The sequence below is a fragment of the Triturus cristatus genome, chromosome 9 (assembly GCF_964204655.1).
Source record: "Triturus cristatus chromosome 9, aTriCri1.1, whole genome shotgun sequence".
NCBI classification, from domain to species: Eukaryota; Metazoa; Chordata; class Amphibia; order Caudata; family Salamandridae; genus Triturus; species Triturus cristatus.
This window is the reverse complement of record NC_140592.1, coordinates 1,144,481,269-1,144,505,134: the sequence shown is the minus strand read 5'-3', so window position 1 is coordinate 1,144,505,134 and position 23,866 is coordinate 1,144,481,269. Positions and strand designations below refer to the sequence as shown.

Below are 23,866 nucleotides of genomic sequence, written 5' to 3'. Positions count from 1 at the left end.
TTGGTCAGAAGGGGGCCCCACAAAAGAGTGTCAGCTTTGTAAAGGTCTATCGGCACCCCATCAGGCCCTGGGGCCTTTCCTCCCTTGCTGTTTTGGATGGCAGTGACTACCTCGTCAGTTGTAATATTTAGGGGAAGGTTTGGACCAAGGGCTGCTGCTCTAGGGCACGTACTAGTTTCCCCCCCTGGATTAAAAATGCTATTATAAAACACAACCCAGTTTTCTTCACTAACCTGGGCTGACAATACTGGGTAAGCCTCCTTCTGATGCAGAAAAGGACTATTCCCAGTGCTCCAGAAGAGTTTGCTGTCCCGCAATTCGGCTGCTTTGGAGAAATTATCCCAGGCTTCCTCCCGTAATTCATGCTTCCTACGGGACAACTGGTCCTTATAGTTTGCTCTGAGGGATTTAACAACACACTTGTCCCTGGGGTGATTGCATAGGGCTTTCTTTAGTTCCTGCAAGGACTTCATACAAGCCCTATCAAACCATCCCACGTTAGCCCTGGGCCTGTTGGGGGCAGTAAGTATTTTTTTAGTTATGGCATTAATTTCCTCGAAGTCAACGATAATGCTTGCCGCACTTGTATTATCATCTAAACAGGGCTGCAGCTCGGGGAGACCTTTTTCCCAGCGCAAAGCAGCACCCGAGCAGGACTCGCTCTACCCTACCTGGAGGCACGCATTCGTTGCATCGTTACCGGCTCAATAATTGCTTAAACTCGCCCGGCACCTGAACTTCTTCGTTTCCGGCCAAGTGAATTCATAGCGCTGTTCAAGCCTCCCGCTCTGACAAAGGGCCTCACTATGGTGCAGTAATCCGCACCTGGACTTTTTCGTGATCAGTAACTAATTCCTTGTTGATAAACTCGACCCCTACTTTATGTCCACACTGACAATTCTAGCTGCTCACTATTGTCCTGAAGATGAACTCAACTAACTGAGTTCGAAACGTCGTCGACCGCTTACAACATGAACCCTTCATATTAAGTTAAAAAAGAAAGTGGTTCAACACTTGTTGTCAATGCGATGTCTTCTTTTAAAGTCCACCTTCACCTTTTATGTCACGCTTATTGTCACTGAATATGTGAGCACTTGAATTTACTTTTTTGTATAATAAATATCTGTCATATCTTGACCTTCTTGTCCCTGTTCTATATTAATTATCGCTCTCTTTCAAAAATCAAGTTCTAAAAACCTTTATTAAAATTCTTACCCACTTCAAGGTTTTTCTATTCTGGACCTTTTTAGGCCATTAAGAACCATTGTGTCTCTCTCCACATTGTACCACCCCAGGTTCGTATATTGGGGTACCCTTGTTCCTATAAAGCACGGGGAGACTTACAGCCACAATTTTTGACATCAGCTTCTCAGAATCGTCACTGCACCATTTTATTCTACATCCATTAGGCCTATGAGGGATTAATTCAGCAACTGTCCTACGGGCAACTTGGACCTTCCTCCCCCAAATCAAGGTGGTAAAAGTAATTCCGTTATGATCACTAAGGGACAGGTCTACAATTTGCGGGACAGAACAGAGAGAGCTGATGTTCTTCGAAACCAACAGGTGGTCAATAACAGAGGCTGAGTTCCTCCCTACGAAAGTTGGGACCGGGTTGCCCTCCCTATCATTAGCGGGCACATGAACAAGTAGATCCAATTTTAACAATAAGGCATTTAGTGACTCTCCGTAAGGTGTATGTACAAAACGAGCCCGGTCGACCCCTTGGTCCCCATCAAATCCGCAGGCATTAGAAAAAGAGAAAGTACATGTGGGAATATTAAAATCACCCCCCAGATAATAACAAATGGAACCGGGTTAGCCCTACATAGTTTATCGACTACAGTTGCAAGTTCATTGACTACAAATGAGCTCGAGGAATCAAACATGTAGTTATAGTGGTTAATCAGCAGGACATCACGGCCCCCACTTTGCTGCAACCAGAGAACCTGTGAATGGGATCCTACAATGGTATGAGATTTAACTTGCACCGGGAAGCTTACGGACAAAAGGATCACAAGACCGCCTTTGGCCCTACCCATGGTTGATGCCTGCGCCGGGCAGTTAAAAGAGACAAAGCCATCAAAGAGAATCTCTTCTGTGGACCAGGTCTCTTGGAGACAGAGTATGTCCTGGCCGTTAACAGTCTCCCTCCCTCCACCCTAGGGCCTCCTCCTTTTTACGCCAGCCTGCGATGTTCCAACTCAAGATTTTAAACCCTGCACCATAATCCACAGCATCAGATCCAGGGATATCCCCCACGGAACTACTGAGGGATGTCAAATCCTTAGTGGCCGCCAAGCTACTAAGTTGACTGGCATACACGGAGGGAAATTGGGACTGGGTGTTTGGCCCTAGCCGAGCACCAGCCGTTGGCAGATACTCCGCACGGGCCAATTCTAACTGGTCGGTACTTCCTATTAAAGCTTCTACACTCAGGGGTGTGCTTCCCTCCCCAAGAGATGGCTGTGTTTCCTGGGGTAGTCAGTCGACTGCATCAAGGCAGCTAAAACGGTTGTAATCGCAAAACGTGGCTCTAGATGGCATAGGGCCTGGAACGCCATGATATCTCCTATTTCTGCCCCTATAGTTGACCCTGGTCCACTCGTTACTGCCACTCCCATAGGTCGTCGGGGATGGGGGGTAAAAGAAAGAAAGCGGCAGGGTCTGGATAGTGGAGTCAAAAGACCTATTAAAACCGGCACAAATATGGTGGACTGTTCTGGGGTCCCTAAAATTAATTGTTATACAGTTCCCATTTATAGTTTTTGCCAGCTTTCCCACCCAAGGTCCCCTTCTTAGCATTACAATCTCGCTAGACAGCTGGATTGGCAGGGGTCTGTTCCAATTAAGCCATTTGACAACTTTGCTTTTAAGTGAGGTAAATGATTCATCTTCCCATTCTTCTAGGGCTGGGACACCCGCCAAGGCCACCATAAAGCGGTTAGCTTCAGGGGGAAGGTCCGGGGTTCGGGGTTTACTAGCCCTGATATCTTTCACTGACGTTGGAGGTGCACTATTAGCCCTGTCTGTAACTGTAACCCCCGGGTTGTCATTGCCTCTGGCACCTGCCAGGGAGCAGGCCTGCGACTGCCTAGGAGGTACCAAGGGAAGAGGGTTAGAGCCCAGTGGTCCAGACAATCTGCAGCTGGGGATAGGCATACTACTAGCTGAGGGGGGGAGAGCACCCTCAGGAATAATTGTACTAGAAATATTGGCAGGAGTAGGTCTTGCTACTAAAGTGGACGTTACTCTCTCAATGTTAGCCAATCTAGTTTCAATCTGTTCCAATTTGGCCTCTAGGGGATATAAAATAGATTTAAATAGCGCTCCCAGATTTTCAAGGGTCAGTGCAGTACCATGCTGGCCTGGGATATGGGTAACGGGAGGGGGCAAAGTCAAGTCTACCAATCCACTGCCCAAATCTTGTAGCCCTGCAGCAGGCCTTCCTGGTTTGATATTACTACTATTTTGCCTGGCAACCTTCGCTAGAATTCCCTCTTTCTTGTTATATACTCTTTTCCTTTTTGGGATAGACCCTTCTCTAGGCCCTAGATGCATAATATTATTGGGGGCAGCCCCTGGAGTGATGGGTGAGTTCACATCGTTGTCGAGGATTAAATCAATTTCTGGCATTATTTCGTTAACCAAAAGGTCCAGATCTTGAGAGTTATTCTCCTCCCCTCCAGGGGTGCTCTCTTGCTCGGTTATACAAGGTGCATTATCCACCGTAGGCAAGTGTCTATCCGGCGTTATGGCATTAGCGATTGGTCCCAGTGAAGATCTTTTAGTTGCAGTAAGTTCTTGCGACATGCGTTGTTCCAGTACTAAGATTTCTTTGGACACTATTGAATTTGCTCTAGTTAGGAATTTTTCCATGCCTCCCGCAATGGAACCCCCAACAATCGAGGACTTACTTCTAAGTTCCCTGCCAGACATAGTTCAGATGGAGATGAGAGACCTGGAGCCCAGAGGCAAAGAGGGATGTCCCTGTCCGGTCTTGACCGGTCAGAAACGGGCCCGCCCTTGGCCCGGGCTTCGCGCTTCTCCCACGCAGCGGGGGTAAGGGCTTGTTAAAGTAGGAAAGAAAATGGGCGGGTGGGCGGGGCAAGCAGGGAGAGTGGCCCGGGTGGAACAGATTGGGCTCACAGGGGCTCCTGGGAGATGGAGTCCCTGCTTCCACGCTCGCAGCCCAGCTTCCACACGACACACCCCAGGGCCTCCTACAGGTCACTGCCCCTCTCCGTATTCCGGCTCCCGCTGATGGTAGGTGCGCTGCGGGACCCGCGTAGCGGGTCCGGCGAGCCGTGGGTGAGAAATGGAGAAATGGAGCAGGAAGGCAGCAGCAACAATCCAGTGGCACGATCCTCACAAGGCAGTTAGAGTCACCAAGGCGTGATTTCGCGCTGATATACTGTCGAAGTTTAACGGGGAAGGCCAGTTCCACAAAATGTCCCCCGACTGCCGCTCAGCGTTGGGGGAACCGCCGTTTCCTGGGTCCGGAGCTTTGCCTCGCGACTCTACGCCAGTGCTGAGCTGTGTCTCCTCCCAGTCACAGTGTAACGTGCTCAGTCAAGCTGGAGGGGCAAGACCTCTTCCACATTCCAGTTTTGATTTACCAGGATGACTCTGGGAAGTAGGAAAGTGTGAGTCTTTTTTCTCTCTAATGACTCACTCTTGGTTTACTTTCAAGCGTGTTGTCAATTTTTGAATTTTTATCTCAGTGGGTATTTTTTTAAGCTTGACTTCGAGGGATGTTTTTGTTATCTTGTTAACTTGCTTTTGTTGTAAAGAGGTAAGATGTGTGATATGTCATCATTAAAGGTTCTATGTAGAATCTTGGAATGAAATTGGGGGTTCTAGAGGTGACAGTTTATGTAGACTGTTGATGAATGAGGTGAATAAACGTAGTCTTGAAACCTGGAATAGCGTGAGACTTACTTTTCTTTATGTGGTAAACACCACACCAGGAATGAGTTGCTCCTTCTGTCCTGCTTTATTCCTTTCTCTCTGGTAGTTTTCATGTTCTTTTACCTTTATAGATGTATGACTGCAAGTACCAGAGTGCAAAGGGAACAAATTCAATTTGTTTAGCTGTGCAAGCCGGCATAGGACAAAATGAACCCTGTGATGTAACCTGTAGCTCAAAGGTTCTAGGATCATTAGGATGAGAGTCAGCTCCATAGATTTGTGTTTAACTAGCAGGTCACCAGCTGGGATCCCCTTTAGATGATAGATTAAGACTCTATAAAACCTAAAGGTTACAAGATTGGATACAGACAGTAATGGTTCCACATCTCATCCAACAATGATTATGCTCCGTGTTGTTCTCAATACCGCTCCAACTCCTTTGCTCTTCGGTACACTCTACTACCATTCTACTATTAAAACAGGCTGCATGTATTAAAATCTATTTATTACTTTGTGCACATAAATATATTATTGCCTACTCATAAATGTTATGTGGTATTCCATGATATATAGAAAATAAATAAATACCTAAGGTTGGAAATAAAATCAGCATCTTTGAACTGTTCACAAGTGTGACTGGTGCAGGTGTGTGTGGTGCACAATTGTCAGCCCCTTTTCTTTCAAACTCCTTTGTCAGATATTCACAATTTGGTCTTATATATGTGGTCCTCTGTTTATGTTAATCAACTTTTTTGGGCGTACCAAAATTACCTCAGCCCGCCCTCCCTGTAAATATCCATACATTTAATTTACTCTCTGTATTTTGGAGAAATATCCTCTAGTTCATACAACCACATTCTACATACACTATTAATCCTATGGGTTATTGGTGTCTACAGTTTTGCAACAATTTGTTAATGTAAATAGCAGCAGACCATTCTGGTGTATTTAACTGACACAGCTCTTAAAATAAAGGGCAGACTTATTAGTCTTTTATGCAGTGCAATTCAGAAAGGCACCCTGGGCCTGAGTGTAAGATTTCCCAAATTCACCAGAGATGGCAGTGTTGCAAACAACATTCTCTAGAATTTACATTATCTTTCAGATTAGAAATGTTAAGATATCCATTGTAAATGTTTCACACCATGAAGGCCACTTTGGATGTATCAGCAGTGACCTGCAGTCCCTGAATATCTCTGTTTTTCATAAGTTCATCCCCAAGTTCAATGATGTCCAAGTCATTTCCAGGAAATAGTTTGAGGTCATGTCCTACAGCTTGTTTTCTTCTCCATGACTGTACGGATGACTTGCAAGAGTACATCTCTATTGTTCATAACATTGTATTCAGCCAGGTCCAACAGCTGGTTAAAGGAGCGCTCTTCGTAAGTCATTTTCAGTATGCCGTAAGGCGACCCCTTTTCACTCAGATGCACCTCACCGTCTTCCATTTCTGTTAGTGTACGCTCTACTCCTATGGCAAAAGAAAAAAAAGAAAATGTTTTATTGCTTTTCACCTCTTTCCTGGTCTTGTACATCCAGAATATGTTTGGCTTCTCTTTTTCTGAAGCTAACCCTGTAAGGAGGTCCCCCACTCTAGCACCATGTTTCTGTACACTCTCCTACATTAACCTACCTAAGTGCTAGGCTAATATGTCTAGGCTAATGAATTGAAGCATTTTTAGGTCTGGTGTTAGTCAACACCTTATGATTTTACTAAATGTAAGCATAAAATATACTTAAAAGGCCTTCCTGCCACTTCTCTTCATCCATTGGTCTGTTGGTGAGTCACTCACATTTTGCTACTGCCCACTACAGCTTACAGCATGGGGCAATGGGTCAGCCTACTTGAGCCACTGGTTAACTTCACTATGAGTGACTGCATTTCGCTCTGTCACAAGGAGCACATTCACACACAAGGTAGTTCCCTTCAGTGCCAGTGTTTTATATACTTACTTAAAGGGCCTTTGAGCCACCTTTCCTCATCCTTTGGTCTATGTGTGTGTCACTCACATTTTGCTTTCGCCCAGTAGGGCATACAGCATTGGGGCAATGAGTGAGCCTACTTTAGCCACTGTTTAGCTTCACTATGAGTGACTAGATTTTGCTTCGTCACAAACGGCACATTTACACACAAGGTAGTTCCCTTCAGTGCTTTTAGTCTTTGTTTATCTGATTGCTGTTATTTGGAATGCCCACAGCAACACCCATTTCACACCCCTTTCAAGCTAAGTGATGCGTGTAAAGGGGCCTTATTTACAAGGCAGCGTTAAGCCACAAAAAGTGGCGTAATGCCACTTTGTAAATATGGAGAAGGGCATAGCACCATCATACCGTTGCTAAAAGTGACGTTCTCGTGGGGCTATCCCCTTGTAAATATACCACTTTGATTCCCGTGGGTTGTTGTTTAGAAGGAGGCTTTGTGGTATATTTACAAGGGGATAGCACCACAAGAACATCACTTTAGCAATGTTCTAGTGGCGCTATGCCCTTCTTCATATTTACAAAGCATTCTGCAGCACGCATAGAAGTACCAAATCACCATTATGGATTGTTTATGTGCAGGATGGGACACCTTCCTGCACATAAGAAATCATTCCTTGCAATGCAGGCTCCCTTGCACTTTGGCGCAAGGGTGCCTGCGTTGGCACTAGCAGCTCATTTTAGCACCAGCGCTAGGGAAAACACAGTGGTGTGCCGTATTGTTGTAAATACGGGGCATCCCTGTGTTTTGGAAATGTCAGAGCAAGGCACTGACAAATTTGGCGTAGCTCCGCGCTCTGACATTTCCTTGTACATATGCACCAAAGCTTCGACACACAACACCGAACATCACAAGCCTTCTTAAGATTAGGTGAATCGTCCTTTCTCTGGACTGTCGTCTAGGGCGCTCGACTTCGGGCTCGGTAATGACGCTAAACAGCCTGTGATTCTGGGCAAATCACTTAGGGGCATATGTATCAAACACCGTATTTGCGATTCCCAAATAGCGTTTTTTTGAGAATCGCTACTTGAGAATTGCAAAACGGGATGTATTTAAAAATTCGCACATATTTTGCGAATTCTTAATATTCCTTAATTGCGATTAGCAAATTGCAAAATCGCAATTAAGGAATACCTTCCCATTCATTCTTATGGACCAGGAGGCCCATAGGAATGAATGGGAAGTAATTCTCAAATTGCGAATTGCAATTTGCTAATCGCAAATTGAGAATAATTTCAAAGGTGCAAGGGTGTCATGATGACACCCTGATGCACCCCTGAAATGAACATGTGTGCGCATATGGCGCACATACATGCCCTAAGGGCATGTATGTGCGCCACATGGCACTTTGAAAAATGCCAAAAATTGCATTTTTCAAAGAAATCGCAAATTACCACCAACTTGGAGTTGGTGGTAATTTGCGATTTCTTAAGGAGAATTCGCACAACTTGGGTGCGTGTTACATAGCATTTAAGGAATCGCAATTTGCGATTCCTTAAATGCTTACGCAAAATTAAGGAATCGCAAAATTAGCGATTCCTTAATAATGCGATGCGAAAATGTCACATACATCGCGTTTAGCGATTTTGTATTCGCAAATGCTGTTTTCTTGCGATTCGCAGCGTTTGCGAATACAAAATCATTTGATACATATGCCCCCAAATCTCCCCGTGCCTAACAAAGAATGAATGTGTGTCCTCATGTAACGTAACTGGTGCTATGTGAAGCGCTCTGATACCTGATTGGATTTGGGTCAAGTTAGCGCTATATAAAACTGCAAAAAACATAACCTGGCTTTGTTGTCCATTCCTCAAAGGACATCATCCCTCAGCCCTTGCCCAGCAATCAGTGCACGGACATTAGAGAGCGTTTGACATGTCGGCCACACAGTTTTTCTTTCTTAATGGTCAGTAAATAATTACAAACATAAATACAAAGACCTATCTTGAGATGGTTATGATATATGAGACATGAACGTACATCAACAATAGCATTCATAACCCGTGCGTAAGGGAAAGTGGAATATAGAAGTGCTGGCTGCGATCCACCATAAACATGCTTTGGGGATTATATTGAAAGTGGACTCACCAGGGCACTTGAACTTCTTGAAGGTGTCATTCACCAGGGGGAAGTGAACCACAATGGGGGCGTCTGGAGCTTCCGTGCAGTGAAATACGTAGCACTCCTTCGGATCCGCTTTGTCTTTCTCCGGCACAGCAACTTTAGGGAAGTTGAGTCCCTGCTTTGTGCAGTAATCACAAGTCAGCTCCACTGACTGCTCCAACAAAGAACAGGATGGCATTAGAAGTCAGTTCAACCTTGCAAGCTGCCAGCGTCAGCGCATATGGTGAGCTCTACAGCACAATTTCTCAAGCCTGTCAATGATGCACAGGTGACTAGGGAGTAAAGTATACCAAAACCCTGATCCTGAGACATTTGCATTCATCTAAAAGGGATTCATTGTATAAATGAATAACTTGGTTCCACTAGTTGACCTCCCCACGACCCCCCGCCCGCATAGCCTCCTTGTACTCCTTCAGCCCCTATCCTATGGGACCCTGCATGAAAGGTTTGGCAAATTCTGATGCCTGGCTATCAAATTAGTGGAAATGGACCAATATTCTCGATTTGTCAAGGGGCAACAAAAAATTTAAGACAAGTTTCAGATTACAGCAAACTCTCTGTAATCTAAAGAGTAAAAACATTTTCCTGTTTCTGAATTCATTCATTAGTAAAAAAGTAACTGATTACTTTTCTGCTTCTTTAGTCTGAAGTACACTGTCTTTGACAAGTCATGCCAGATGAATGGCAGGACTTTTCAAAGAAGAAACTGACTCCGTAGTAAATGCATCCCTAACATATGGAGGGTTATTAACACCCTTCTTCAGTGGCGTGACCAGTGAGTCCGGCCCGGTGCCACTGCACCTGCTGCACCAATGGAAGCTACGCCCCTGCCTTTCTCTCAATCGGGCCCAAGCATGTAGTGTATTAACTCTCCCTGTGGAAAATGAAACCAGCAATAACGGGGACAAACTGGGTGTGCAATTGCCAAAGTGATATGATCACTGTTAGCCATATAATTAAAATTGTAATGCAATGAAAACAGTTTGAGCTTAAACTTGATCCCATAAGGTTACATCTTCCATAGTCCCACAAAAACCTAGTTAAAGGTATGCTTATGATACCTTCTACGTCCACATAGGCTGGAGTAGGCACTAAAACGAGTCCTGGAAATCTCCTTCCAACAGAAACACATTACACAAAGCAAACATCGGCCAAAGAATTCGCTAACACCACAATTTCTAAAAGACTATTGGTCAAAATTCCAAGGGCTTTACAGACAGTTCTAAATAATAACAGTTTAATATTACTTGGGGGTCTGGAACAGAACATAGTAGAATTATTCTCTAGAGCAGCGTGTCTTAAGCTGCTAGGTAGGGGATCCCAGGCCCTGCCCATCAGCCGTGAAAGCAGCTACAGGGATGTCAAAGTGTCCTGTGTGGTCAATGCAGCCCGGATCCAGGGTAACAAAGACTGCTGATACGTCCTGCGGCCTCAGCAGATATATTCTGCCCGATAACTTGTTGATTGTAAGTTTTCACTTATTTTGTGACCCTCCTCTATCCCTGGCCAAGGACCTGGTTCGGTAAGCTGATTTTCCCCTGCTGTGCCACCATCTCGTCAGTAAACTCTTTTGTTTCTCTGCAACGGGTTTGTGGTGGCGCCTGTTACTGTCAGATCAAGATATACAAAAGTTCTCTGTGAAAGTGGCTGCCCATTAGAAGGAACCCTCTCTTTTTCTACAGATCACGCCTGCAATTAGGAGTTCTACAGAAAAATAAAATGAATCTCTCATCTTCCCTCTCTTGTGCTGGTTCCAGTGCTTTGAGTAGACTCATTTCTTTTATTGCTCCTTACACTATCTGTAACTCACCTTGAATTTGTCTCCTAATCCATAGTCAAACGCAAGGATGATGTCCACCTTCCTCTCGTCTCTCAACAGCGGGGGGAAGCTGGCATTGATGTAGTAAGCACTGTCCACCAGACACAGCTTGTCTGCTGATGGGGTCAATTGGTCCGGAATTAAGTCCAGCTCTGTGTCTGTAAGGAAAATGTGAGGGAATTATTTCTATCCTGTAAAGGGCCAGATACAAACTGAGTTGCTCAGCCTTCCATTCCTACTGAGTCATTGTTATAAGCAATGCCATAGTTGGACAGTAGAAGACAATAATGTGCTGGAAATTTTGTCATTAACTCAATCCTCATTTTTAGTCTTTCTATTTTTCTTTTTCTTCGGACCAGCTGTCTGGTGGCCTCCATTGTCTCACTATTCTTTCTCCACCCTCTGTAGTTTGAGACTGGCTTTGTTATTCTTGGCAAACTAACAGAATTTCCCAACCTTCTCACCTCCACTTCTGAAATGACCCTCCCACTTGTTCAATTCACTTTTTCACACACACATCCACTAAAAATATTTTTTTTTCTGCCTTATGGTCAAGTGACTTCAAATGAAAGAAGCAGCAGCATTTGAAGCTTAACGTAGAGGTAGATGGATGGCCGCCCAATGATCTTAGAAGGCAAGGAAATAAAGATGAAGGGCCTTACGGTAATTCTTCGTCATTGTGTTTTCACACAATCTGCTTTCCACCTGGTTTTCTCTGCCCACACAGATTGCACCAGACTGAAAGGTTCTAACTGTGTCTACTGTGAAAGATTTTTGTTAATCTGGTCTGGTCACTTGGATTTGTGTTCTTATTTCTTACAATGGTTGAAGATTTGCTTTTTCATGTTTTTTTATCATGCAAATGTATTTCATTTTTTCTAAGTGCAACTCAGTATGGAACAATACAGCAACATAATTTTTTTAAATGTATCATGTTAACACCAATTCATAGAGGTGTCTTATGCACCACACATTTATGGCTCTGCAAGCGGTCCAGTGGTTCATCCGTGGTAATACAGTTGAATTCTCTATCTGCCAAGGGTTTTTGTATAATGCCCCTTTATTCCATTCCTTCACCCCATACTTTAGAACGTCTGTTTGGACAACCTCGAGCTCTGTATATCAGAATTTCTAGTGTCATAGAATGGTCCATACCCATCTAAAGCTGGTAATTTTTTTCTCCACACATTGGTGATATCATGCTAGGCAACTATCAGACCAAGGTGTAATAGTGGCAATTTATACCTGCTGAAATCTAGGTCAAAAGTTATATGGAGTATGGCCTAGGACTCAGCTATGTGGTGGAAAGGAAGTCTCTGGGCGCATTCATGAATCTCCTGCACAGAGGAGATTGAAGCCTACCAAACTTCCATTGTCTTGTATGTATGATGTATAGGCTATGGTTGAATTTGGGTTGGACTACAGCATTTACTACCTTTTGCCATTCCACATCAACAGGGTCCCTAGCATCCTGTTTCCTTCATCACTTAAGTGAGTCAGAGGTGTCCAGGATGTGGATGACTAGTGATTGATAAAGTGTGGTTATCTTCCTACATCCCATATGTCCAATCAGGAGCTTGGCATCCAAGGGGGAGAATTCAGTGACATTTTTTTATATGTGTGCGTGGGGCATGTCTTAATTGAAGATATTTGTAGAATCGGTGTTTCTGCATGCCATAATTTTCATGAAAGCCAATGAACAAGCATATTTACGCACCAGACACAACATCTCACAATTTAGTGATTCCAGTATTATATCAGCTTCGGAAGCCCCGGAGGGCGCTGACTTTACATGGTATATTGCCTATCCTCAATAGGGTTTATTTCGTTAGTCTCTTACAGCATTACGTACCTTCTAGCCATTCCCCACATAGCCTTTTGACATTTATGTGCCATGTAGGAGTCACATAACTATCCTTCTTCCATATATGGGGTGCAGGGGGTTTGTGTCTCTGATGGCCCATCTCTCCGCTACATACGTGGACTATGATTGCATGTCATGGAGCCACCCGTTTATCACCACTGAATGAGCTACACAATAGTACACTTGAATGCCTGGAGCCCTGAGGCCTCTGTGGAACTGAGATTTGCAACATTTTCCCATTACTGATCTTGGTGCGCCTCCATTCCAGAAGAAGTTTCTAATCACAGGCAGACTAGCTTAACAATACCAGCCTTCCAAATCAGGAACTACGGGAGAGGAGACCCGAATGAGGTGTCCCACAGCAGTATGTTAATGTGGTCTGGTAATACTCTCCCAGGCTCTCGTTTCCTCTTTGGTGATGTATACTCAGAGATAACTTATGTTGTCCACATGGATCCTGATGTCAGAATCTCTCTGTAGATCTAGCTCTTCTACATGATTGAATACACCACAGATTTAGATATATTTATCTATGAGCCAGAAAATGTGCCAACCATCCTGAGCAGCGGTCTAGCTCTGGGACTAGAGTCCTGCGGGGTTTAGAAGTATATCATTGGATAATCTGCATAGAGAGATACCCTGTCTGTCCCTCCACGCATCCAATCAAACCTCTTCTCAGGGCATCTATTCCGACCCACTGGGTGAAGTATCCAATAGTGATAACAAAGAGTAGCAGAGAAAGTGGGCATCCCTGCTGGGTACCCCTCTGGAAGGGGAAGGTGTCTGACATTTGACCACCCATTCAGACCATTACTATTGGGTTAGTATACAGAAGGTGTGTGCATTTCAGAAAACTGTGCCGTAATTTTCCCTTTTTCAGAACTGGACAAAATAGACAGCCCCACCCCATCGAATCGAAAACGTTTTTCAAAGTCCACCATAAGGAGTGCAAAGAGCCCCTGCAATTGGTGTTACAAGGCTAGGATGAACAGTCTCTGGACCTTGTGCCTGGTGGAACACCGAGGTATGAACCCACATTAGTCTGGGTGTATTATGGATTACATTACGCCTGCCAGCCTCCAGCAATTATTTCAGCAATCACCTTTGCCTCAACATGTGGGGAGTTGGGTGGGGCTGGTGCCCCTTCTATAAATGTGCTCCACTCCCTTGTGCCCCGCCACAGCCAGCAAGAACAGCCACTGTAGAGTGGACTGCTTAGCCTAGGAACAGCGATGTTGTTCCTATTTACATTTCAAGTTTTACTTACTCTTGCATTCCATAAAAGTATTTGGTTTTTGACCATGATGTGTTTCTGTAGTTTTTTCATGCAGCCTATTACTCATTTACAGTGTGCACTGTGAAAAGAGTCACCTCTGTGTACCAGTGTGAGCTCAGGTTCTGGGACAGTGTACATAATGGGTCACAATTGAGTTCTGCAGAGTACCTGCCGAACACAGTGTGGTTTCCTCACAACCCCTGTCAGTGGGTCACAAACGGTTTTGAAATACATGCTCATCCAATCCTTGGCCTCTCTGCAGAGTGTACCAAGAAATAGTGAGGTTTGGCAATAGCAATTATATGCGAAAGAGTGAAGGAGGTATACAGCTGTTGACAGGGCGAAAGGTAAAGAAAATGCAGTGTGTGCAGGTGAGCGGATGCAAGTGTGTGTGGGGGACTATAGAAGTTGAAGAGATGTAAGAAAACACGTGCAGTAGAGCGTGTAAAGAGGGTGCTAAAGAGGAAATAAAGGAGGTGTGAGATATGCAGATTGCGTGTTTCAGACAGAGATGAGAAAAAAAGGGTAAATGTCTAATGGAGAGACTCCAGAAGACAGTGGTCACAAAGAGACAAACAGGAGTGATTGAGTCTCTCTAAAGTCTTTGCCCCTTCTATAGGCCATAAAAAGTTTGAGAGAGAGAGAGAGAACACGTGTGTGTGTGTGTGTGTGCACATGTGTGTGTGGGGTGTAGGGGCATAGTGTGGAGTTCACAGTGGTGTAATGGCACAGAGTGTGGTGCAGTCTTGTAGAGTGAAGTTGCATATAGTGGAGAAGAATGTGCTACAGTGGATCGGTGTAGAGTAGAGTGTTGCACAGTGGCATACAGTGGGGAAAAGTGTCGTGCAGTGGAGTAGAGTGGAATGAAGTCCAGTGGAGGGAAGTAGCATAGAGTGGAGTAACGTGTTGTAGAGTAGAGTGGCGTGGAGTAGAGTGGACTGCATACCATACAGTGGAGTAAAGTGTTGTGGAGTGGTGTGTTGTAGAGTGGAGAGGACTAGTGTGTTGTACAGTGTCAGAAAGTGCCATAGGGTGGAGTGGAGTGCGAAAGAGTGGATTACAGTGTTGTACAATGGAGTGGCGTAGAGTACAGTGCAGTCCATTATGGTAGATTGGAGTGGCACAGACTGTTGTAGAGTTGCGTGGTATAGAATAGCGTATAGTGGAGTGGTATAGAGTACAGTAGCAGAATACAGATGTCTCATAGAGTGCAGTATAATAAAGTGGAGTGGCATTGAAGGAGTTGCATAGAGTGCAGGATCTGTCGTACAGTGGTACAGAGTATAGTAGAGTGCTGTAGACTCGCAATGACAGGAGTACACTGATGTAAAGTGGAGTGCTCTAGAGTGGAGTATAGTGTTGTAGAGTGAAGGGGTGCATTCTGCCATTGAGTGGAGTATATTGTCGTTGAGCAGAGTACAGTGGAGTGCCATGGAGTGGAATTCGGTAGATTGGAGTGGCGTACACTGAAATAGCTTAGAGTGGAGTGATGTAGTGTAGAGTGGGGTGGGGTACAGTTGAATAGAGTAGATTGGAGTGCTGTACCTTGGAGTGGCATAAAGTGGAGTGGCACAGAGTTGACTGGAGTTGACTGGAGTGGCGTACAGTGGGGTGGCGTAGCGTGAAATAAAGTACAGTGGAGTGGCATAGAGTGAAGTGGCATAGAGTGGAGTGGGATAGAGTGGAGTGCCGTACAATGGAATAATGTAGAGTATAGTAGTGTTGAGTGGAGTTGCATACAGTGGAATAGCATAGAGTGGAGTTGGGCAACTGAAGTGGCAAAGACTGGAGTGGTGTAGAATGGAGTGTCACAGAGTGTAGTAGCATATAGGGGAGTGGTGTACAGTGGAGTGGGGTAGAGTGAACTGGCATACAGTGGATTAGCGTAGAGTGAAGTGGCGTAGAATTAAATAGCGTACAGTGGAGTGGCGCAGAGTGGAGTGGCATAGAGTGGAGTGTGGTTGTTTAAACAAAAATAGCATGAAAGTGGGTGAATGGATGTAAATGTAATGTGGAGGAATGTAGAATAAGGGGTGAAATGGTAATTTCTGGTAGTAGGGGTAAATAGTTTAAGTATTGTTAAAATTATTAGGGTCAGAATACTTACTTCTATATTGTGTTGCGGTATACCTCTGTACATGTGGATGACATTTTCTAAAGAATGCAATATGTAAAAATATTAAAATACACTATAGTACACAATATTTGTGAAATATAGTGTAGTATTGTGTATTTTTAAGTTATTTTACACATTTAGTTTTTTAATGTAAGTACTGCGGTGCTTCCTAAGTAGTACTGTGGTACTCCATAATATTTTTTTTACTTACATAACTTACATAAAAATTTCCCCTACTGAATAGGTAGAAAAAACCAACATATATCTAAGGCCCTAACCCAGAACACAGCCAAAGTGTACTTAAAACAAATTGGCTGCCTTTAACATTTGTAAAGGCAGTCATTAGTCAATCAAATAATGCCTTGTCATCAGCAAGTACCGCTGTACTTTTGCGAAATTCTGCGTCAACAGATATCACTAAGTTAAAATCCCTAATTCCTTTAAAAATACTTACCCTACTTACCTGTACTATAAAGCACGATTAGCTGCATGTTGTAATCTATAATCCTGCCAAATTTCATGTAAATCGACAGGGGGTTTGGCCACTACGCATGACTACAAAATCTATGGAAAATGAATTGGTGGCAAAACATGTTTTGGGACCCCCTTTTTTCGTTGCGTCTGTTTAATGAATCCTCCATGAAACTTTGCATCATCCACCATTGTAAAAACAGCTATTGGTTTGCAAGGTTGTGTGGCGATTCATCAAAAAGGCGCAGAGTTATTAGTAAGCAAAAATCCAAGGAAACTTCAGAGTGACTACCACCACTCTGTAATACATATACATATATATGTACACATTGTTATCTGTGGCCCCCTGATTGCCCTCACCTCACCCAAAATTACGTCTAGAAATGCCACAACACCATTGATCAGGGATATGGATCTGTACGAGATACAGTTGTTCATAGGCGCTCCACGCCTAGGGGTTCATTTTTGTCTCTGCCATCCAGCATTGCTTTCAAAGGGTGGTATAGCAACTGGGCGATGTGTTTAAGAAATTCTGCCTGAAAGCCATGCGGGCTTGGTATTTCCCCTCCCTGTATTTGGCACAGGACCTCAGCCAATACTGTCTCATTAATCTTCTCATCCAAGAGGTCTTTTTCTACCTTGGTGAATCATTCCATTGAGTGGTTGCGAACAAACTTGGCGAAGGAGTACGGGTCAGGGATGTCTCTTTTAGCATATAGTTGCATACAGTATGTTGCAAATACCTGTGCAGGCTGATGTCCTGTATTCTGTCGCCCAGCTGGCTGTTGGATAAGTTTTTAATGGCGCATTTATGTTGATATAGCCAATGTATTTTTCTTGCTTCTTTACCTCAATGATACACAGTCTTTTTTTTATGCCAGCCAAGCAGCCCTTGCCTCCAGCATTAATAGTTGTGTCATTTTAGTACAGGAGTGTTCCATATTCTGAGAAGCTCAGGGTTTGCTAGTTTTAAGTGGGAGGACTATATATTTCATGTATCGGAAATTGCTTATAATTTGTCTCCTTAACTATGCCTTCAAAGCCCCCCACAGAGTTTTCTGCAAATTAACTGTGTCATGGTTTTGTAGAAAGTAACCTTCTTTTTCTACAGTATTTATCCCCCATCAGTTAGCGGGCATGTGCAGATGCGTCATCCTATCCTTCGACTCATTTCTGGCCCCCCTTAATGTTCGTTTATATGGTGAGTAGTTTAGAAAACAAGTGTTTGCGCCTGTACAATGTTGTCCATCTGCGTCTCAGATACCAGGAAGTAATGTAACCAACAGAATGATTTATGAGCCCAGGAGTGAAAGTGTAGCTTTTTTGGTGCAAGTGGAAACAGCATCGATCACCGCATAGTCCCTTGGCCGCAAGCACTTGGTCAAGTGCTTGGGTCCATGTTGGGTAGTGATTTCTATCCCAGCCCTTTCCAAGTATCTTGCTACTATCCCGTTTAATTTTCCCTTCAGGATGTGTGGTATAAGGTTGGCAATCGTTTCTAGTAGGGGGGCTGAAAAAGGAGGAGTGGCAACACATTGGGTTTGGAGAACGATTTCCCACTTAAGTGCACCCATGATAACTGTGACCATGATTTTGATTTTGGTGGATGGGGTTTTACTCTGTGAGGGTGATGGAGTAAAGTACTCCATCGCCCTGACAAAGTCTCCACCTGCCAGTTTTGAAATGTCCGCTGGCACAGCAGACATCTCTAGCATTGTCAGGAACTGCCGTTATTGCGGTTATCTTCAAACAGGACACTGTCCAGGAGACCATGTACACCATGCCACATGTGTGCTTACTGGGGAAAGACTTGGCAAGAATAGCTTTGCAGGGACATAATAAGAAACAGTAATAAAATGAATATTTCATTACATAGTCTCCCCTTTTTTAATCCCTCTACTATATACTGCTGTCAATGCAAATGTTTCATCTCCAGTTCATCCAATGAAAATATTCTCCATCTACCAATCCCCTGCACTCTGACTGTGGGAACAATAAAAGTAGGGTATAGCGAGTACACCAAACCTGTTATGTCTTAAGTTGTCCCAATACCGTTATTGCCCACCACCCCACATCATGAGCCATAGGACAGCAGTATGTCATAGCACTGACATATATCCTGAACTATGGAACCAGGGAGAACACACCGATATGCACAAAATTATAGTCACAGGGTATAAACAGGCGCCATCTCCCGCTGTGTCGTATTGTCAGCTCCGTTCATTAATGCTGTATCAATGTTTCGCACTGAATGTTTCAAAATGAATGCCACTGTTTAATGCTATGACATTTGTGATTGGAAACTAGTTGATATAAGTTAAAAACTCAATAAAAACTTATTTTTAAAAAAAGTAGGATATTGCGAGAAGAGTTTGACATTGGATGTGAAGTGCACACTATTGTATCAAGTTTACATGTTCTGTTTTCAAGCCAGTATTCTCTGCATACAATAAACTGCCTGTTCTGCTTGTCATATCAACCAGAATCCACTATTATTTGCTCCTTCATATCCTTCTTTACCTAAAAACCTGAGTAAAGTTTCCAGACGGAAGTCAAATATTTCCTGAACTTCTCAAACTGGTGTAAGGAAAAAAAATGCTTTATGCCTTTGAGAACTTCCAGAAATCGATTCATCTGTGGGCAAACACACCTGACTATCATATTAAAGTTGTAGAAATGTTCCTCTCTACTAAGCTACACATTTATATAGCTGAACTTTAGCTACTGTTAGAGTTCCCAAACCCTTGTTGAAACTGCCTTATAAAGCCATGCTCTTCTGATGTACTTGTGACTGGACATGAAAAAGGTATGCACAAGGGGAACATTCATAAAATGCAATAAAAGCTATGACATCCGTGTACTAGCATGTTACGTATTATTATTTTGAAAGCAAGCTAATGGCAATAATTCAAACCACTTACTATCATAATCATAACAGCATAGGAACTACTGATTAGTTTGATTTACTCGCTCTGACTCACATCACATTGACTATGATAACTGGTAACAGACAAATACACGGCCAACTAACTGCTGAATGAAAAGGTGAATAAATTCTAATACCGCTATCAGAAATGTTCTTCTTTGGTATGCCATGCAACCGAAACTTGTACCTAATAAATTGAGGGACCATTGTGACGACTGCTCCTGTTAGTAAACATACCATGCCCAACCCTTTGTATCCAAAGAAGGGACAAACTTCCACCACAAAGCCAGAAAAAGTACAGGGCCATGGCTGAAGAGCAACTGTAATTTACCACAAGGGTGAGTACTGGCTTTGAGCAAACATAAATCAAGCAGTATCTCATACTCTGTAATCTCGAATATTAATTCTTAACAATAGTCATCAAGCTTAGCCTCCTGACAATGACAGTGTTTTCTATTTGCCATAACAGCACTTGTATTATATTGTTATGATACGCCATCCTAAATAATTTTGTGAATCTTTGTGTAGCTTTTAATACATAAATCTATCATCCCAGAGTGATCTAAAGTAGGTTTAGAAGTGACCAGTAGCTGTGGTATTCTGTTCATGTGGTTTAAATGATCCATTCAGGTATTTCCACTATCTTCAGCAAATAAGTTAAGGGTGATACAATAAAATAGTACAAAATAGAAGAACAAAATCAGAAAATATTTGAAAACGAGGAAAGTAAAAACTGATGGAGAGGGAAGGATGAAGTTGATTTGAAGGATGAAATTTCCTTTCTGATAGATTGCCAAATGCATAACAGCTAGTGCATAAAAGGGATAGTCGAGGTGCTTCGAGTTGCAAAGGCACGTCAAACAGAACTAGTTCAAAAACGGTCTGTTGGAGTCAACTACTTAATGCAGTGAAAGCATTCAATATTACAGTGCTAAAGGTGCTAGTAAAATGCTAGATCCATTTACAGCAGCATTACTAGCATGTATTGATGATGGGAAACATTTCCAGAAATGATAGGAAGACAGGCACACAGTTATGATAATGCCTATAATACTAGCCCACTGGGGGAAGGGAGAGGTGGAGTCTGGGATAATGCTAATCCAATATTGGCAATAACATCACCCTTGAGGGGAAAGAAAGGGAGCTGGGATCAGGAAAACAAGGGGTGGGATGTAGAGGTTTTTAGGGCCACCACAAAAATGGAATCAACGAAGCAATACCATCAAAGGAGAAGCCATATGAACTGAGAAGGACTTCAAGGAAATGAAACTAATTTTAAGCATGAGTGGTAAGGGTGGTACAGTTAGGTTTTAAGATTATGTCTTCTGGATTCTTATGGCATAAAATGCAGCAAGGGCTCTGCCAAGACATCAGTCCAGACAAAGGCTGTTGTAAGTCTCAAAGTATTACCTTTCCATGCACTGAAAGCTTTGCTGTTGTGGTAGGTTTCGTGTATCTGGAAGCCATTCAAGAAGTTGTGGTGTTCTCCGGCTAGCGGACGGTTCGTTAAAACGCCTTTAAGGGTATCCGCCAATACCCCAGATGATGAGAGCACTTGGGTCCTAAGATTGCCACGTTTATTTTTCAGTAGTTGATCTTCATCATCTACAGCATGGAAAAAATAAGAATGCATATGTATATTTATATATTTCAACAGGTTGCGTGGAATGTGTGTTGCCTTTATGTTCTCCTAGTTTAATGACTGACTTAATAGAAAAAGGTTCAACTTTCCTAATGTCACTAGGGACTGCAAATTTCTAGTGTACATCAATACGGAGTATGCTACTGACCTTGTAAGGTATTTAGACAAAATATCGGGAAAAAGAACATCATGTCAAAAATATCGGGGATAACAATATTGTGAAGGTAAGTTTCTATACGTAAGCAAAGTTTTACTATATAACTCCAAATGATATATAGCTTCAAGGTATATAGATGTGGAGTTGAGAATAGTAAATCTATACTTACCGATTTTCACTTAATGTCTGTATAATTTGGTTCTTGATATTTTTGACAATATTCTGTCCACATGATTTTTTTGTTACCAATATTCTGTAAGTGATCCCCCTGTAAGCATCTGTTCGTCACATGAATGTCTATAGATTCACATGCTCTGCATACTCCTGCCATTTATTGTTAAGTTTGTACTGTTGCAACTTGTTCTTCTTCAAAGAAGTCTTTAGAGTCACAAGGTAAAAGTGACTCCTTAAGTAGTGAACACGTATGGGCACCAACACCACTGTTAGATTGTTTTCCACACATTGGTTAACATTTGGTATTGAGTAGTGAGTAGGATGGTATAGTGGGCATGCATTTTATGAAAATAATTATGGAGTTGAAGATATAAGTAACAAACACTGGCACAGATGTCAGCTATAGGTATATTACCAAAGAAGGCCACAGTGGCACCCTGTTTGCGGTAGCAGCGAGGTCTGGGGAGTACAGGTAGGGTCCTCTTGGCTTTAAGGTAGCAGGTTTAGATGCATTTGACAATCCACCTGGTTATCCCTGCCTTTGAAATAGAATGACCTTTATGAGGCTGTACAAAGGTAACAAACGGTTGTTGTGTTTTACAGAAGGACTTGGTCCTGTCTATGTAATAAATAAGAGCAAGCTTCATGTCAAGTGCATGAAGTTCTTTCTCTGCGACGAGTCAGGTTGGGGGAAGAAGACCAGTAGCTTAATTGTTTGGGTATGGTGAAAAGGAGAGACCACCTTAGGTAGGAATTTGGAATTCGTTCTATGGACAACCCTATCCTTGTCCAACTGGAAAAAGGCTCTTGCAGAGTGAGGGCCTGCAGCTCACTAATAAACCTAATGGACATTATGGCTCTTGGAAGACGACCTTTTAGGAGGAGAACTTTAAAGGGCAAGGGTGTAATGGTTGGAAGGGAGGACCTACGACTGGTGAGGACAATGTTGAGGTTCCAGACTTAAGCAGGCACCCTGAGTGGGATGACATGCTAAGGCCCTCCATAAAAGCTTTAATGACAGGGATCTTGAAGAGTGAGGAATGTTCCCTGTTCTGCATATGTGCAGTGATTGCAGCTAAGTGTAGTCCAATAAAGGTACAGGCTAGCCCTGACTTTTGCAGATGCAAGAGATAAAAAATGATGTAATGGGCCATAGGCGTAAGAGGGTTTATGCGTTTCAAGGTACAGTATTGAACAAACCTATTCCACTTAGCAGAGCAAGTGCGTGTGGTGGCCCTATAGGCTTACTTTAGCATGTCCATACAGCCCTGAGGCTAGTTAAAGTGACCAACATCTAGGACCTTAGGAGCCAGATCACTAGGTTTAGCTGCCTGGGGTCCAGGTGTCTGGCTCTGCCTTTGTTCTCTGTGAGAAGGTCTGGTCTGTTGTGGAGCTTCCCAATCGGGGCAATGGACGTCTTCAGAAGGGTTGAGAACCATAGTTGTCTGTCCCACATGGGAGCCATAAGGATGATCGTGATGGATGTTTGCCTTGGTTTCCTCATCATGTATGGTAGAAGTGGAAGAAGAGGAAAAGCCTAAGCAAAGATTCCTGACCAGTTCATTCACAGAGAATTGCCCATGGACTAGGGGTGTGGAACTCTGGCGGTGAAGTTTAGGCATGCCTAAACAGTATAGGTAACATTTGGTTTTCTTTCCCAAAAAATGTGATGACCGCTTTGCCCTATGGAAGTCAGGATGGCACTCTCTCTAGTTCTGGGAAATTGTGACTTTCTTGGGAAATAGATGTTTTCGATTTGCTAATAACTATCAGAATTTGACCAATCACCAGGTTTTCCTTCTGCCATCAGACCGCCGAAGTCACTCACGGAGCTCGGAGCAAGGAGCAAGGAGCAAGGAGCAAGGAGTGTGGAGGACGCGGACGCGGCTTTCTCCCTTTACAGCTCACACTCTTGCGGGCTGCGCTTTAATCCCAGCCCGCGGTTCCGCGGTTCCACGGTTCCTGTGGCCCCCTTGCAGTCCCTGTGCAGCCTGAGCGAGGAGGAGAGATCATACAGCCGCCTGCGATATTGCTTTCACTCGCTGCTGGAAAAGTGGCCCCGCTGATTGCTGACTGCCGACTGCCCGGCGGAACAGTTCCCTTGCTCACCCGGTTTCAGCTATTGCTCTTGGACATCCAGCGGCCTGACTGTGGGGGACTGTGCTTGTCGCTTGTTGCTTGACGCCCTTGTTGCTGCTTCGTTGGATCCGTTGGATTCGTTGGATTCTGCCAGCGGGAAGAAAGCGGGAGAGCGAGGAGCCGGAGCATACGAGCAGGTAGCTACCTAACTGCCCTTGTTTCCCCTTGTTTCCCCCGCCTAATCACTACTTGGCTGGGAGGCGGTGCATGGCGCTGCCTGCCACAACTCTTCCACAACTCTAGTTCTAGCTCTCCGCGCCTCTCGA

The 23,866-nt window shown here is 43.7% G+C and overlaps 1 protein-coding gene across 2 annotated transcripts in view; it reads right to left on the bottom strand.

Annotated features, from left to right (window-relative positions):
* Positions 1-5,399: 5,399 nt before the first annotated feature.
* Positions 5,400-23,866, bottom strand: part of LOC146799516 (cytosolic phospholipase A2 epsilon-like) — a 234,734-nt gene continuing 216,267 nt past the window's right edge. For both annotated transcript variants that reach the window (XM_085627082.1, XM_085627083.1), the window contains 4 exons: positions 20,899-21,093; positions 10,827-10,993; positions 8,981-9,167; positions 5,400-6,382 (listed from right to left, as the gene is read on the bottom strand). In XM_085627082.1, the coding sequence (XP_085483208.1) occupies positions 6,174-6,382; positions 8,981-9,167; positions 10,827-10,993; positions 20,899-21,093 (758 nt within the window). In that variant the 3' untranslated portion in view covers positions 5,400-6,173. The remainder of the gene's footprint in view (positions 6,383-8,980; positions 9,168-10,826; positions 10,994-20,898; positions 21,094-23,866) is intronic.